The sequence below is a fragment of the Peromyscus leucopus genome, chromosome 13 (assembly GCF_004664715.2).
Source record: "Peromyscus leucopus breed LL Stock chromosome 13, UCI_PerLeu_2.1, whole genome shotgun sequence".
In the NCBI taxonomy this organism is placed as follows: domain Eukaryota; kingdom Metazoa; phylum Chordata; class Mammalia; order Rodentia; family Cricetidae; genus Peromyscus; species Peromyscus leucopus.
This window is the reverse complement of record NC_051074.1, coordinates 35374323-35392277: the sequence shown is the minus strand read 5'-3', so window position 1 is coordinate 35392277 and position 17955 is coordinate 35374323. Positions and strand designations below refer to the sequence as shown.

The following is a 17955-nucleotide window of genomic DNA, read 5'->3' as shown; positions in this document are numbered from 1 at the left end:
CTTCCTGGAATCAGTTGACGTTTTCCAAGCTCTCCATGGAGACGGATGACACCCAGTCCAGGAGGGATGAGGAATGATCAAAGCGAAGGGAACCCTGCATGCAAAAGCCGTTGGCTTTGTGTGGAGAAGACAAGAGTCTCCTTAGAAAACTGAGAAGGAGGAGGCCACGCTCCTGTCCTTACCTACGACTGATGACGAAAGCCGCGATGAGAATGACCACAAGCACCACACTGCCGGAGACGGACACCAGCAGGACAGTGGAATTGGCTCCGTCTCCAATGATCCGGGAAGGCACTGGAATGACAATCACATGGGGGTCACATGGGGAGTGGTCCTAAGAGAAGGAGCTTGTTAGCACATTCAACTTCCTAAAGCTATCCATGCTTTACACAGCATCTGCGAAGCAAACACCTCTGAACACGCCCCAACCCCACCCCCACTTTTAAAAAAAAGCAGAGTTCTTTGTGAAAAAGACATTTGGAAAGTTTAAGAGGGACAAATAGTTTCCCATGTTCTACTTCCACACACAGCTATTAAAACTCAACCTATTAGAGCTGGGCTCAAAGCCACCTCCTCTTTATAGCCTTCCGGATAAAACCAAGATGTCAATGTCCTTTAAAGTAATCTCAACTTTCCTATCTGTCTTCTTCATCCTTATGTGATAATCTGTCAATAAAACCACTTTATATCTATAACAGATATTGAAAATTCAGCCCCACCATCTTCTTATCAAGTAGGCCCAGTTTGGGTCAGTAATGAAAGAGGCAGCATCTCTCACTCAGGAAACTACTGTCCAGTCAGCCATTCCAGCTCTCCAGGGAGCAAGACTTAATGTTTGTACAAAGGACTTAAAAACATACATGCACACTAATGACACAATTTAAACAGATTCCTAGAAATAAGTAGGGGAAAAAAATGGGTAATTTTGGTTTGTTCTTTAATCTTCTCAGGAAGAAAACTTTTCTTAATGTGAGGTGGCTACAGAACCCTCAATTAGTCACGTTAGCAAACCCATTATTCATGGTTGGATAGAAGCTTCAAAAAGACTAACGTTGACATCATTTTTCATTCATCGGAAGACAGATAAGAAACTATTATGAAAAATGTTCCTCTCCAAACAGTATGAAGGTTTCTAATAAGTAGACACTGGCTATCATCTTGTTTCATTGAAATGTCCAGAGCAACCAAATGCTTACCTAGCCAAAAATTATACACAGCTCTTTGGATTCCAGTAGGGTGAGGCTCAACCTATAAACAAAAGCATCTGGGAAGGGGTGGTGTCTGGGTGGTCTCCTTACCTGTGTTGGTAGTGACCTCCAAGGGCTCGCTGAAGTCTCCATAGCCAGCGGCAGTCCTGGCTCGCACGTGGAACACATAGGAAGTCAGAGGGTTCAGGCCTTTGATATCTGTGTTCCGAGCAGCCGTCCGCACTATGCGATAGCTTCGTTCATTCTGGTCCTAGACATTGCAGGAAGGTAAAATGGGTGAAGCGGCAGAATGAGTCGCCTGAATCGAGGTAGGAGGCGGAAGCCAGTGACCTGACGCTGGATCCCTGAAATGCTCGCGGTGTTTGTGGGGCTGAAGGGCTGGTGTCACTTTTTACAGACTCAAAAAAAAAAAAAAAGGACAGAGTCCAGGGTCACTGTTGACACTGATGATTATTCTTATTTTTGGGGTGTTGAGGATAAACCAATCTGATTTTGAAAAGAATATCATATGATGGTTGATAGCCTAAAATTATTAGTAGTAAATTGAACCAGCAAGCTGGTCTTTATTTCAGAGTCTCACCCCCTGTGCACGTCCTCCCAGTCCTCAGTGTACAGTAGACCGGGACACAACTGTGCACTGGAAACCATTACACCCATTTCTAGTCCTTCGACTCCACATACTGCATCCCTTAAGAAGGTCCCTTTCTGTCTGGAAAATGGCAAAAATATTGTAACCTGACAACAAACAATCCAGTCCCCTTTCTGCTTCTATTAAGGAAGCCAATAAGCAATGCCTTTAATCCCAGCACTCAGGAGGCAGAGGCAGGTGAGTCTCTGAGTTCAAGGCCAGCCTGGTCTACAGAGGGAGTTCCAGGACAGCCAGAGCTACACAGAGAAACCCTGTCTTGAAAAGCAAAAGAAAAGAAAACAAAGCAAAACAAAAAGATTGCTCATTTTCAGGACAAGCTTGGATGCAAATAGCTCTCTTTAGAGACAAGTTATTTGCTGAATTAATGCCTTTCTATAAGGGGCTGAAGCACGCAATTTTCCTCACCCAGTTTCTGTTAAAAGTCATCAAAACCCACACCTTCATTTGAACAGCAGTGATCTGCTTAAACATATCATTATTTTAGCAGTTATGAGTCATTCTCCATGATAGAAGGTATATAGATTAGGTCTTGATTTCTTTTACTAGAAAGAAAATATAATTATATTAAAACATAATGTGTGTATTGCAAGGTAACGAGCCAAACATTACATTTCATGATCAGATCTTGATGGGAATCAAGATGCATTTGATTTTGGTGTTTAGTGCTGTTTCATGATTTAAAAATGTTTAATGCTCGAAGAACAGAGGGGAAGAAATGGAAAGAAGGAAAGAGGAAGGAAAGAAGAGGGGAAGGAAGTGAGGGAGGGAGAGAAGGGAAGAAATACCTTTTCATAATACTTGACTTCATACTCTAAGATTACTCCATTTGGTCGATCTGGTTCCAACCAAGCCAGAGCCACGCTGTATCTTGTCACTTCTTTAGCCTGGACCAAGGCAATGGATGATGGTGCTGTCAGAGAGAGAGAGAGAGAGAAGGGGCAGGGAGAACTGATGTTACTTTAGAAAGAAACATGTTTTAGGAACCATCCCTGAACGATTTCACTTTACTTTGGAGAGGTCCACGGAATTGCCTCTCTCCTCGCCAAGTCGCCCTTCTCTGAACAAGCACAGCATTTTTCATTACCATTCTCTCCAGACTTTGCTTTGTATATGGGTTGTCTTTGAAAGATCATCTGTGAGGGGGCTAAGGACAGGGCTCAACGGATAAAGTACTTGCTCTGCAATCACGAGGACCCAAGTTTGAATCCCCAGCACCCACAAGAAGAAGCTGGGTGTAGCTGGCACTGATCTGTAAGCTTGGAACTGGGGAAGTGATGGAAAATGAGGAGGATACTGGATATCTTTTTATACTTGACATCATTCCGTGACCACTATCCAACACAAATACACACACAAATACACACACACACACACACACACACACACACACACACACACACTGTGAAGTAAAGTGTTGGTGAGTGACTCCAAAAGTCCACAGGGTTCTTTCCCTAGTATCTGAAAACACTCTTGCTATTGGGTGGGCTGTGGATACAGGGCATGCTGCCAGCAGTGTCCATTTACAAATGTTGCCTCAGGGTGACCTCTCTTCAAACTCTTTCACCCGCCCCCAGGTGCTGATGCATCTTACTGATATTTAATTTTATACAATCAGGGGGACTCGCCATCCTTCTACAGTTGCTGTGGGGAATGCTGGTAGGCAAGGATTTATACACTTTCCAATATAAACAAAGGTACTGCTTAATTACAGTAAGACTTTTCCATTTAAACACGGCCATGCAAATAATGAAGAACACAAATAAAGCCACAATGGTCTCTCTGGACATAAATGACATTATGCAACCATTTTTACAAGAGTTGAAATTGTTCGTTGTGCCTGCTGAGTGGCAAACCTTCCTCTCCAGTGAGAGAGGCATGGAAGCGGTCTTTTGGGGTATTTATTGGAGTGGGGACAGGGATGGTGCATACTTGAGATTTATAAAATCAGGCTGCCCAATGCTTGTATCTCTCCTCTGTGGTGCTGTCATCTCCAGCCAGCTGTTAGCAGCTCTGCTGTGGCAGACGCGGGCCAGTGCCAGTGTCCAATCCCCAGGGAGAAGAGGAAACTTTCCTGAAAGCCTTCATCTTATCTCACAAAGCTGGCCTGAAGTACCAGAGATTAGGGGGCTTGCTAAATTGGATGCATATTCACTTTACTCCCCCAAACTGTGGGAATATGTGAAAATGGGCTTCTAACACACAAATGTTGTCCTCCCCATACAACCCCCCAGGGCCCATGGGACTGCCAATTCTCAATGCGGGAAGGAGTAAGTAAAATAAATTAGCACCAGAACCAGAACATGGAAAGCCACCAGACCCGCCTGACCATATGGGATGTGTATCTTGGTGGCAGAGTGGAGAGGACAGGCCAGTCATAAAAGGAAGTCTCCATGACAGCGCCAATCTAGCACGGGTTGTCTCCTACACACAGATACTGACAGCCTGACATCTCTGTTAGGGATGCCGCAAGATGGAAACATACATTCAGACATCCCTCCCCAATGCTTCTCTCTCTCTCTCTCTTTCTCTCAGCTACTCCAGATTGGAACTCAGGCATAAACGCCACTGAAAGATACAGTGCATACACATGGTCTCCATCAAAGGCAAGGCCAAGGTTAGTAATGCCCAACTGGTTGAACAAAGCTGCATGCAGCAGACATATGGAAGCCACTGAACATCTGAAGAAAATGAAAAACGGAAATGTGCTCGTTAGATGTACACACACACACACACACACACACACACACACACACACGCCATGATTTTTTTTTTCTATACTGGTTGGCATAGAACTTTTATCCTATAAAATTCAAGAAACAACTTTCTTAACTGTAGAGGCTCAGAGAGGTAGCCAGGCTCAGAAGGCTGCCTGGCTGTGAAAAGCCATTTCACTCCAGGTAATAAATATATTCCCTAAAAGAGCACTTTAGCATACACTCCATAAAAGGGGGCTCTTTAAATTCTGATGCTTGAGATTGGGAAATGAAATAGAAAAGTGAAGCCATTAGAGGAGAGGCAGTCGGGAAACAAATCAGAAAATTATCAAATGAACTTTCTCTCAGAAACAGTCTGGGTTAGATTCTGGAAAATCGACAGGTTCTTTGGGCAACAATTGCCTGGCTGGCCTCCAAGATCGCTGCTGAACTAAAGCGGCTTCTCTCTGGCTAGGTCATCGGACACTGCGGCATGGGGAAATGAATCCATTTCAATTTTTGAAGTTGGAACAGCAGCCACCAAAGGGAATCTGAGCTCAGCTTGGATGTTTGAAATTCCCGAGCAGGGAGCCAACAACACAATACAATCCCGTTAGCTAATAGAATATTCTTAATGCACACCTACTTGGAAAATTGATGTGCGCTGATGTGAAATAAAATGGACAGAGTGGATCTTGTCTGGGATGTCGTAAAATGCAGGAGAGAGAAACGGGAAAGAGAAACCAACACAATGTAAAAGAAAGACAAGGAAAATGATCGGGTGAGGAAAGTCAGGAGAGCTCGGAGTTGATGCATGCCTCTGGTACCATCTACAGAAATATGGATTAAACAGCTCTAATTCACAAAAAGTACCCCGGGATAGGACTGTCATATTTGAATTCTTTATTGAACAGCTGCTCTTGAGAGGTGTGTTTAAATGGGCACCGTGACAAAAGTTGTCCATGGCCGGGTGACTCTGGGAAACATACCCAAGTCAGGCATTTGAACATGCCATGCTCTCTCAGAAGAGCTTCGTTTGTCCTTCCCCTGGGAAGAACTCAGGCCTGAGAAAACTTCAGCTCTGCCATACTGCCATACTTTGGACAAGAGGCAACTTGGATGTCCTCCACATCATAAGCCACATATGGGCTCACCCCTTGCCTTTATCTATCCTGTTTCCAGTACAGCCTCCAACTCCACATCTGGAAGCCATCAGCTTGCCACGTGTGCCTGCCTGCAGCTCGTTTCCCTAGATGAGGTATTTGGCAACAGAACACCCCAATCTTGCTCTTAGCCCAGTGGTTCCCAAGCACTGGTCTTCTCATACCACCCATTTGCTGCCCACGCCTCCAACTTGTATCATGAATAAGCAATATTCTTCTGAAATACACACACACTATTTATCTAAAACTGTTATCTTGGAAGAAAATTTCCCGTTAATAAGTTAGACACTATTATTATTTCCAATGAATGACAGATAACCATGAAAATATAAAATGTAAGTGAAACTATGTTATCAGCTTTTGCTGGGCACTACTGCCTCCCCCAATTTGTTAAAATGTGAGATTCGCCTGCATGAAAGAAACATTGAGGCTATTCCATCACTACTGAGATCCTGACCTTGGCAAACTCAGAATTACTGAGGATGTTGAGAAGAAAACCAACTTGGGGGATTTATCAAGGCAATTCCTTTTTCTTTTTTTTCCCCTTCATTGTAAGGCAATTCCTTCTTTTGTAACAACCCAGGGGTCCTTCCCTAGGACCACTTTCAAGGCTCCCACCAGTATCTACCAACACTGCCTATTCCCAGTCCACTTAGAAATGCATTTTCTCTTTTTTGTTTTGTTTTCTCTGGGTAGCACAGGCTGTTTTGGAACTCAGCCTGTAGACTAGGCTAGCCTCGAACTCAGAGATCCACCTGCCCCTGTCTCCTGAGTGCTGGAATTAAAAGTGTGTGTCACCATGCCTGGCCCATCTAGAAACGTTTTGGGTCCTGTGTTCTAACATGCCAAGGCTCTGTACCCTGCCAACAAAACTAGGTGAACAGATGAATAATAAAATAACATCAAGACCCCAACTAGAATTAAAAACAAAGCAAAACAAACCAACACTTAGTTCAAAACATGGAGATTCTAACCATTGTAGGAATTTTAGTCTATATAAGATCATGTAGAAAAGGAGGTGACAGTTGCTGGCTGGTTTGCTTGGTGATCTACTCCCATCACCTTTGGGGACAGAGTTCTTCCATGGAAGAACTGAATGAGCGCTATGACTTTTTTTTTTCTGATATCTTACATCGGGAATGGTGGAACACACCTAGAATCCTAGCACCAGGGAGGTGGATGCAGGAGAACCAGAAATTCAGGTTGAACTTTGCTATATAGTAAATCCAGGAACCAGCTTAGGCCACAAGAGACCCTGTCTCAAAAAAGGAAAGAAAAGGAAGAAAAAAAACAGGAAAAGCTTGTGTGAGTGAGGAGGAAGTTAAGACAGGAAAGAGAGGACCTGCTTCGAAGAAACAAAGATTCCTCTGCTTCAGGGTCGTGTGAGGAAGAACGTCAACAAAAGAAAAATAGGAAAAGATGGGAAAATCATTCAGTCCACATGTCTTCAGTATTTTTCACCTAAATGGTTTAATAGAATGCTTAACTTTAAAAAAAATGGAGAAAACAAAGACCAAAATAAAAATACATCTCTTTGTAAAATGTGTCAGTTTCCGTCTTGGGCACAAGTCCCTTGCCTTTTCTCGAATTAAGGCTTTGTTAGTAAAGTACCTGCCTTCCAGGTACAGGTTTAAGCTGTTAGAATGCTTATTTTAGGGGCAGGTCTTACTTGGATTACCACTCCATCCTTGGGGTTCAGGATGTCTAGCACATACCGTGGGTGGTCAATATATTTGAGTGAATAATAATGAACGAAATGTTAAAATTGATCTACTTTATTTGTGGACGGTGAAACGTTTCCTGAATATTAAGTGCCAGTCACGAGTCATTCTTCAAACTCTCCATCTGCACCCACCTCTCGTGACCTTTTGTGGGTTTAGTTTTGTCATTTAGTTTAACCAAGACATTGACAATAGGAGGCGAAGCAAATGACAATTCTAATTATAAGTGGGACCTCCGTTTCGGAGGTCCACGTGACGTTCCTGAACACTTTTCAAACACACAGGCTGTAAAATGTCATTCAAATGTAAGCTAACAGAAACCCAGGCTTCACTGCACCTGCTCCAGACATTTTGAGGGGACTGCTCTTCAGGCTGACAAAAGTGTTGACAGTTAGTTCGATGTCTCTCATCTGTACCTCTAAGATGTGTGCAAATACTTTGCCTGACTTCTTAATTGTGAGGACATAGATGAGATCCGCAGGTCATCTTCCGAAATCCAGAAGGTCCCCAGCACTCCATTTCATTGTGTAAGACTACAAGGACCGCTGCAGACAGGCAGCTGCGTTGGGAGTCATCACAAGCTACCCTACAGCCCTGGGATCGTCCGTCCCCCAGGTTAGTGAGGCACAAGAGGGATCGAGAGCCCTCTGCAGTCCGACATGGAGCGCCAACATTAAACATTTGGAACAGGCTATCTTTCCACACACTCACGCAAACCAGTATAATAGAGTAAAACCCTCAAGAAGATAAAAGTCAGCCTACATTTGGAAGTTGACTGAATTGAGCTTTCTAATAGAAAACCTAAATAAATTTCACACCATACACACACACACACACACACACACAACACACACACACACACACACACCAGTTATTCTGCATTCAGAATTTCACATATCCCTGGGAAAATGAGAATTCAGACTCTCCATTTGCTCTGTACCTGCAGATGCATCTGGTTGGAGATGCCGGCCACAAAGCCTTCAGAAGGCACATGTGGTTTCGTCTCCACGTGTGTGTTTTGGATAAACAGAAACTGCATAGATTAGAGGGCTCCATCGTGACTCTAACAGTGGCACATTTCACCAGGAGGAAGAATGACAGGAGGGGCTTTGATGTCACACAGAGGTGGCTCCCTCTAAGAACATGGTAAATTTAACTTTCTTTGGTTCAAAGCTCAGCAGTTCTCCTCGCTCCCCACTGATGTGAATACTGCAATTTTCTTTTATTCGCTTCCTCAATGACTTGCCATTAAACACCTACAAGTCATTTTACTGCCGCAGTTTGGTGCTCGTGACACCCGAAGGGGATGGGGAAGAGAAAAGGAGACAAGGAGAAGAGACACAGGCAAAGATGTACCTTCTGGGCTGGACCATTGCTTTCTTGAGTCCAGCCAGCATCATGGCTATGAATGAGAAAACTGTTTGGGGGGATTAACAGGGGAGAGAAAACAGCTAAAATTACCCAGTTGCTTTTCATTCCTGACTCAAATTATTAGTGTTGGGGCCAGGATGGTGGTGGTGGATGGGACAGGAAATAAACAGATACAATGCAATGTCTCCTGCCTGTGGGTAAAGATGAGTGAAAACAGCCTACGAAGTCTAGAAGCCTGAATAGGTGGATGACGATGCTACACTGGCCATTGTCTGGAAGGAAGATGACTTGGCCACAGCAAGGGGACCTTTCTCCTTCCCTGGAATCTAGATTTAAATAGATGATGTTTATCCAAACGTTCTTTTCCTCAGAGGAAAAATAAACCCAGTTTATAAATATCTCTGCTTTATTCAAACAGCATATTTAACTTTAATTACTTAGAGCTTAAGGTGGGTTTTGTTCACTCTTTTCTTTCTCAATTCAACACCACGGCTCTGATTTGCTCCTTATCAAAGGTTTGTGCATTTTAAAACGCTGTCAAGCATCAAAATTAAATGCTTCAGAGCACTAATGATATCCTTGTGATTAAGGGTTTTGCATCTCGGAGATGCTAAGAACTCTGGTACTAATATTAATTGCTTTCTCCCACATTCAAGGAGAGAAAAGAATTTCTCATCATGGACTCAGCAATATCTATGGCACCAGGAGCTAACCATCGAGCACTTTCTGTACACTCGGTTTTCTGATTTTGTTTTTTTTTTTTAAAAAATACTATTCTTCATGTAGTATTTCATAGTGCCAAAAGCTTCACACACGTGATGCTTGTCGCACATTCAATCAGTTGGACTAGCTTTGCTGCTTTCCTCCACAGCAAAATCATTAGAAAACTCAAGCGCCTCAGGATCCACTGTGTAAGAACCCTACCCTACTCCCCACAGCTCTTCAGTCATAAGTTACTATGCCACATGAGCACATTATCGTTTTGAAACTAAGCAGCTGGGCTTGGTGGTACGTATCTGTAATCCAGGGGGCCAAAGTAGGAAGACTGCCCTAAATTCAAGGCCATCCTGAGCTTAGTAGTTTCAGATCAGTCTAAGTTATAGTGTGAGACACCTTGTCTCAAAAACAAAGACCACAATGACCATCCAAAATTAAAAAAAACAAAAACAACTAAGCAAAAGAAACAAAAAAAACAAAAGCCGGGACAGCTTTTGTTTTTCAGTTTGACAAAAAACATACAGCTAAAATTTCAGCCAAAATCTTCAGATGAGTCTCAATGAAATGACATTTATTTAGATTTAAATATGGTTGGATCCATATGGATTAATTTTAAACTTTGAAAGATAGGAACATTGCATCTTTTCCAGACAGTGGTTTTTCTGAGGGTAGGGCAGCATGCATTTTCAACAAATACTACAGTGTAAGCAGCGCATGAGAATGTTTATCAAAGGGTGCAACTGAGCCATGCTTCCAAGAGTTTGGAGAATCTGATTTTTGGAACACTAATAATACTTTGATTTAAGTGCTCAGACTTTGCAGAGGCTTTCAGTCATTCTTTATTTTTTGGCTTAATGTGGCATCAAAACTTTATATGGTTTTCTCCTCCCCGATCCCCCAAGAGGTGGGCAGCAAATTATTTTCCACCAACTCTTTACGGAAATCCATCAGTAAAACTTTAGGTGACAGGACTTGAAGCTCTTCTTAACTTTCATGTAAAGCACTTGTGTGCTGCAGTGGGCGGTGTAGAGATACACACTCCCCCTCGTAACTGTCCAGAGATGTGAGTTCCCTTTACCCAAATAGCTGTTTCAAAGATGGAGCCGCTCAGCCAAAACCGCATTCCTAGACTTCTTTGTATCCAAGGACGATCATATGACTGAGTCTGAGGCTATGGAATTTGGTTGAAGTAATTACTTATTTTCTAGACTCACTCATGAATATCTCCCTTGTGACTCTCCATTCTCTCTCATCTGTAATCTGCCAGCTGGAGGTTGATGCCAACCTCAGCCTATCCTGGAGTCCCCATGCCAACTCTCCCCACATCACCACCGACTGAATGGGACTTCAGTAAGAAATTATGTTTTATTGCAGTAACCCGCTTGTGGACATTGAGGGTTGCAGCAGGTGCCCGCTGGAGTGAAGTGGGGGCCATCTAGCCAAAAAGACATTTTCATAACAATGAACTCAAATGAAGTGTAGTGTACTGTGGCCAATAGAAGATTGATCTGTGGTCCGGAGCCGCCAGAATGGTGTCCAGGTTCCTTCCAGTTTCCTGGCTATGGATGATGGGTAGATCTGCACTCATTTGTGAGGAACTGGAGCATGCTACCGTGAGGTGAGCCAGGGCCAGTGGCAGAGGCTGTGAGGCTCTTCAGGGACACAGGTCGCCGCCACGAGCCTTTTTCCAGCGGGCTCAGCAAAATGACAAAATACTGGGCCAAGGGATTCGACAGAGCTTGTATTCGTGGGGAATGGGAAAGATGGTGGCCTTGGATGAGCTTTTCATTTTTAGGAGGTAATATAGTCTCCATTGTGCAATTAGCAGCTGACACAGTGGAAGACTTGGATCCATGTGGGTACAAACTGGGCATAAGAGAAAGAAAGGATGCCTTCCGCCTTCACGGCAGGCCGTTTACACACTCACAAAACACCTCTCCACCCTCCACTGCTCATGGAAGTAGCTATAGTATATCACTCCTGCGTTTCAAATTCAGGAATTCCAGTAAGGAGACATAATTTGCCAAATGCAATCAAACGAGTTAAAAACCTAAGTCCGCCTGACTCCAAATAGAGGATCCTCCCTCTACACCATGTGACCGTAGTTAGACATGATGAACCCACAGTAGGCAACAGTGATGGACCACGCTTTATTCTAAATGTCTGGCATGAATGAATTCATACCCACCTCATGAAATAGATACTACGATTATCCCATCATATAGATGAGGAGAATATAGGGCAAAGAGTTGAACTTGCCTCAAGGTAATTCTGTGAACTGGTGAATTTCAAAGCCATGCGCTAGCACTCACCTTCTCACCCACCGATCTATAGAAAGCATTGCATTTCCTTTCTGTTATTGTTTGAGTGGGAAATATGCCCCCACAGACTCATGGGAACATTTGCTCCCCAGTGGCTGTAACATTTGGGAAGAATAGACAAACTTTGTTACTGAGGCCGAGCCATCGAAAGATGGTGGCTGGATCCAGGTCTTCAAGGTAGTTCTGGCTGTCCTGTAACTCTCTCTGTAGACCAGGCTGGACTCAAACTTGGAGATCCACATGACTTTGAAGGCCGGCCCCACCATGCCCATTTACTGGTGAGAGATTGTATACTGGAAGGCTAACCTTCCTTTCCACAGTAACAGCAGCAACCACCATGAAGCCAATCTTCCCAGCGTCAGCTGTATATTAGATACAGGGCTTCCCATGTACAACGGCAGTTGCCTAAACACCCAAGTCATCGGATATGGCCTCTGCTCACACTCAAATCCCAAAGCTTTTGATGTTCAATCACCTCATGCTGAACTAACTCAAAGAACTGAGAGAAAAATAAAACAAATAAAATCATAATATAAAATCAAATATAATATAAAAGTAATAGTATCTGGAGTTAGGAAGGGTAAGAGGTACAGGGGAAGTTTTTGAAAGATTTACAATATTCTTCTGTTCTGTGCATTGGTCCAGGTGATGGTCAAACAGGTGTTGGCTTTGAGACAATTCAATGGCTATATGTTGGAATACTGCCTGCTTTTCTATATTTACGTATATATTTTTCATGACAAAGAGATCATATAACAAATACTTAGTGTACAGGTAGTGAATTACTGCAATTATCGTCAGAAAGATTCATCCAAAATCCTTAGTAAACCTCCTTGGGTTGGGAAAAAGTTAAGAAAGAGGCAAATTTTGCAAAGTGCAGTTTCAGTGGCTATAAAAACACTGTGCTGCCAGGTGGCGGTGGCACACACCTTTAATCCCAGCACTCGGGAGGCCTCCAGAGGCAGGTGGATCTCTGTGAGTTCGAGGCCAGCCAGGACAGGCACCAAAACTACAGAGAAACCCTGCCTTGAAAAACATAAATAAATAAATAAATAAATAAATAAATAAATAAATAAACAAACAAACAAAAAACCAAAACAAAACACAATGCTGTCAAAATCACACTTGGATCCCTGCTCTTGGTGATGAAGAAAATTGCATTATCATTTCATTTTTAACAGACACTATTTTAAGCGCCACCACAGGGCTGGGCCTAGAATCGCACGTGACAGCTCACAGGGAATCCGTAAGGGGTTGCCTGTGCCCTGCTCCAAGATCTTTATGCGTGCATCGAGTATGTCCACAAATGCTTGTTTTACTTTCTGCCTGTTTCTTAAGAGATTTGTTGGTGCATTCTGACAAGTATAGGTCAAGACTTGCCAATAGAAACACCACAGGACTCCATGTGTATATTTCCTGCTAAGTCAGAATGCCAGTTTGAGGCAACAGGAAGACAAGCCTTCCCACTTGAGGGTCATTTATAAGAATTTGCCTGAGCAAGACAACTGTATTAAGATAAGAACACGGTAAATCTGGCCACAGCAAAACAGCATAATTTTTTTTTTTTCTCTCCCTGATTTAGATGCTTCTAGTGAGATGGATGTTCATGCTGGGCTTTCCTAGATTAAAGAATTATTGAGTATTTCAACTGTTCTGTATATGACTTGGATAGAGACCCCCTTGTCAAAGCCAGGTCCTCGGTGACCCACGATGCCCTCCAACATTCATTTGGAATACGTAAGGAAAACCTCTTGTACTGAGCAGCCAGGGGAGGGAAGAATTAACTGCTACACACCAAGGCTCTATTCCGTCAACTGTCAGCTCCACTGGGGAGCCCTGAGTCTTCCAAGGCTGCAAACTGAAAAGCTGGCCCGCGGGCTGCAGGTTCGCTTTGTTTCCCAGACAGCTGCTAATCGGCCCGACAATGCTGCAACATTTAGCTTCCTGACATCCAGAGCATCTAGACTGGTCCTCAATTAAACATGTTTTAATCACCAAACCTCTAAACGCCAACATGATAGATGTACTCAGTAAATCTTCGCTCCTGCCTGCTGCTTCCCGCACTCAAATTTCCACACTTATGCACAGAGAAACTTGAAAGCCTGCTCCAGAAACTGACCGATAGAGTCCTCTGTTCAAGCACGTCTATCAGCTACTCTCCATTTCTTACTTCTATAAAGCCTTTCCGTAGAGGTAAGGCGTTGAACATTCGCCAACACGTTCAGCGTCAGTAAATAGATCAACCACGTTGTCATTTGGATTTTTTTTTGAAGTGTGATAATTAATTCAAAAAGAGTTGTGGCTTTGCCATTTGCTATAGGGATATTTGAATCATCTGTGAAGGAGGAGGAGGAGGAGGAGGAGGAGGAGGAGGAGGAGGAGGAGGAGAAGAAAGCCAGTATATAAACCCAGAAAATCTCCAGGGTCGGTCTTACTGATATTAATAGTCTCAGGCCAATGCCCGAGTGAAAGTAAGTAATGATGTCTTATTCTTCTGGATTCAAGTACTTGTAACAAGAGAATCTGTGTTGGCTAAGTCTCCTGTAATTTCATTCTTTAATGTTCTGTTCTATTCTATTGATTTTTGTTTGTTTGTTTGAGAAAAGGTCTTATGTAGCTCAGGCTGGCCTCACGCTTGCTCTGAAAGAGACAACCTTGAAGCCCTGATTTTCCTCCTTCTACCCCCATGGTGCTGGGATTGCAGTTGTGTACACCACTGCACCCAGACCATGCTTTGAAATTTACTGATAAAGGGCTGATAAAGGGGTCGCATGTGACTTTTCATATTGGCGTTCATTTTACCGAGACATGAATATAACCTTATATTTTCTATCAAGTATCATTTGTAGCTATTGTTATAAACAACCCTAAATAAAGTACCAATTTTCATAAATGGTATGCAACCCTAGAGGAAAATTGAAAAGAAAAGCTCAAAGACAAGAGGCATCAGTCATTCTGAGTTATTGGAAAATTTTGAAAATTAGATTCTTATTTCCTATCTCTTGGTCTAATGGGGCCCATGAGAGACATATGCAATGTTTACAAGGTATTGGGGGGGTGCCTGCTCAGTGATTTAACTTTCTTGACTTTCAAGGGAGACTGAAAGTGTCACGAACTACTTCATTATATCTGTCTCAGAGATGGGCCACTGTCTTCCAAGTTGAAACACTAAGAAGTCAGTTAGTGTCAGTTATGATGTGAGCACCTGTCCACAAAGACCTGGACTGAGACCAATCCCATTAACATAGTCACTCATGGCTGCCAAATGGCCACACTTTGGATCACTTAGGATGTCGTCCACATTCAGAAAGGTGACCCAAAGGCAGCAAGGTCCAGAGCCATTAGTCTTGCGAGGCCATCCAATTCCCCATCCCATATATATGATGTATGTATCTGGAACGCAGAACCTGCTTTCTAATGGTCATCTTAAGAGATCAAAAAGCTACTCACAAAAGTCAGGGTTACTCTGAACTGAGAATGAGTCCCTTTACCCAAACTTTTAAACTCTATTTTTTTTGTTAAACACATCTCTCTCTCTCTCTCTCTCTCTCTCTCTCTCTCTCTCTCTCTCTCTCTCTCTCTCTCTCTCTCTCTCATTGCATTTGAAGTACATTGTCTGAAGTCAGAAAATTCAGACAGCACTCTTTGGAAAATAATTAAAGTACAACACTAAATTGTAGGACAAAGAATATTACAGGGCCCTACTGTCTCAGGAAAGATGCTGGTGAATCTTTCCTTGGCAAATCGAAGTGTTTTCTCTATGTGGAAGCTTTCCAAGCCCAAATGTCACTTGGCTTACAGAAGCATGGGGCGGAAAAAATGATGACTCTGGATAATAACGTGGAAATGAAGGACAAAGAAAGTGATGGAATGGATGAACAGGAGGTCTGAGGGTTTCTCTGGGTAACAGCCCTGGCTGTCCTGGAACTCACTCTATAGACCAGACTGACCTTGAACTCACAGAGATCTGTCCGCCTCTGCCTCCCAAGTGCTGGGATTAAAGGCGTGCGCCATGGCCCAGCAAGAAGTCAAATCTTAGTCCCTCTCTTTGATTCCACAGTATGGAAGTCTCGGTAAGTTCTAAACACAAAGGATTGAATATTTATGGGGCAAAAGCTGTGACACAGACGTCCACTTTCCACGCCGTTGTCTCTCCTGCTGTGGTAGACAGGGCAGAGTGGAGCCACCAGTGGGTGGAGAAACAGACAGGGACCTTTGCATTAGATTATAAACAGCTCCTTTTGAAAACGGTTGCTCTGTATGGTCACCATATGCTACGCTCTCCAAAAACCACAGCCGTGAAATGGTCTTCCAGCCATCCTCACATCTGAAACTTTATCTTTTGGACAATTCTCTTAAAAGGCTATATTACAGGTTAGCAACAGAAGAGTCATTTATGAGAAGGGATTTTAAGCTTGGGAACTGGCAACCACAATTTTTTTTTTTTTTTAATATTTGGGGTATCAGCCAGAAACAGAATTATGTGTGCCAGATAGTTTAAACTCCTACATGCAGTATAAGCTCTGAGCGGAAACAACGGAGCCATTAAAATTTAAAATGTTATTAAGGCCAATAGATGTCTTCAACTAGATCTGTGCTTAAGAATTCAAGATGACTTTTGTAGTCATAAAATATAACAAAGGATACATTAGGAAAGCCATAACGGTTTGGGATTTTTTTTTTTCCCTAAATGGGTGTGTGTGTGTGTCACAACACCGCTCAAGAACCTCTCTTTAAACACAATTTCCTGAAGTGTGAAATTTCCTAGATCCAGCTGGAAGAACCTCATTAGAACAAGATCTCACCTAGAAATATTCCCCCAGCACTGTCACTAAGAAACACACAAAGCCCAGCTCCAGTGTGCTGGGGTAAGTTATACACGGCTTCTGAGATAGGGGAGGAAGAGAAAAATGTACTGTGCAAAGAGAAGCTCTAGCTCAAATACGCTTTGAGAAATGAGCACTTATATTTCAAGGCCTTCTCCTCCAAATAGCTTGTTTTTGCATTCTGTGAAGACTTCTAATTGCATTGTCTTAGGCTCTCTCTTAGGTGACTTCTCTGTGGTGGAGTAAGTTTCAAATGGAAGTTGTAAACACCATTTATGGCTTTCAAATTCTCTGTCCATGCTTTTTTCCCCTCATGAGAAGACATCCTTCTCCTAACATCCATTGTCCAGGGTTCTGTGGTTGGTGAAAAATGAATCAACAGAGACCCACCACATTCTATAGTGATAACTAACCCTCCATTTTAAGTGCAAAGAAATGAGTTAGTGGAGTGCCCCAAATCCAGAATTGGAAGAATACTTTCTAGGACGTTCCCTCAAGCCTTGCTCTTGGCTTGAGCATCCTAGGAACCCTATAGGCTCAGGATAGGTTCACTGGGCTCCAACACAATCAAGGACTTCATTCTACACTCGCAACATCTGGGATCCCCAGTAATTTTCAGAGCTAAAAATAGTCCTTGGCTACCTTAGTGGGGGAAGCTAATGCAAGCCTTCTACTACTAGCACATTTGAGAGCCTAGCTTCTTTCTATGGCCTTAGCTAAGGGTACATGGATGAAGCTGTGTTTCCATCTACTTCACCTTATTACGACCCAAATACACACTTAATCACCCTCCCACCAAAAGAGTTGATTCCACAGATGGCAGATTTACTGCCTGCACTGCCTTATCCAGACAAACACGAACCCTCTGGGGAGCCATTGTGAGCTGTCCCTTTTCCACGTGTGTTCTAATGGATGGATCTTACCCAAGTGTGCTACATCCTGGGAACCTGCCGGTGGCAGGTCCTTATTTAGCTCTCATTGAGAGGCTGAAGCTGCCTCCCAAATCTGGATGCATATGCCCCAGACCAAAGGTTCCTGTGAGATCTTCTTAAAAACATCCATTCTGCAACTTTCACCCAAAAAGGTGCTTTTGAAAGTGCGCCTCAAACTCCGAGGAATTTGTCCATCTATGGTATCGTTTGGGAACTGCAGAATGAAACCAGTTGGTACACTCTTCCTTGCCTTTCTGAGTCAAGTCTGCCAACTTGAGAAAGAGAGCAAAACAGCACAAATGGGTCAAGGCACTGGAACTTTCTCCATAATACATTTTATAGAGGCTATATTTC

At 43.1% G+C, this 17955-nt stretch overlaps 1 protein-coding gene across 1 annotated transcript in view; it reads right to left on the bottom strand.

The window, feature by feature from the left end:
- Epha4 (EPH receptor A4) overlaps positions 1-17955 on the bottom strand; it is a 139317-nt gene that overhangs the window by 28635 nt on the left and 92727 nt on the right. The window contains 3 exon segments of the mRNA XM_028889275.2: positions 183-294; positions 1299-1458; positions 2643-2767. Of these exon segments, the coding sequence (XP_028745108.1) occupies positions 183-294; positions 1299-1458; positions 2643-2767 (397 nt within the window).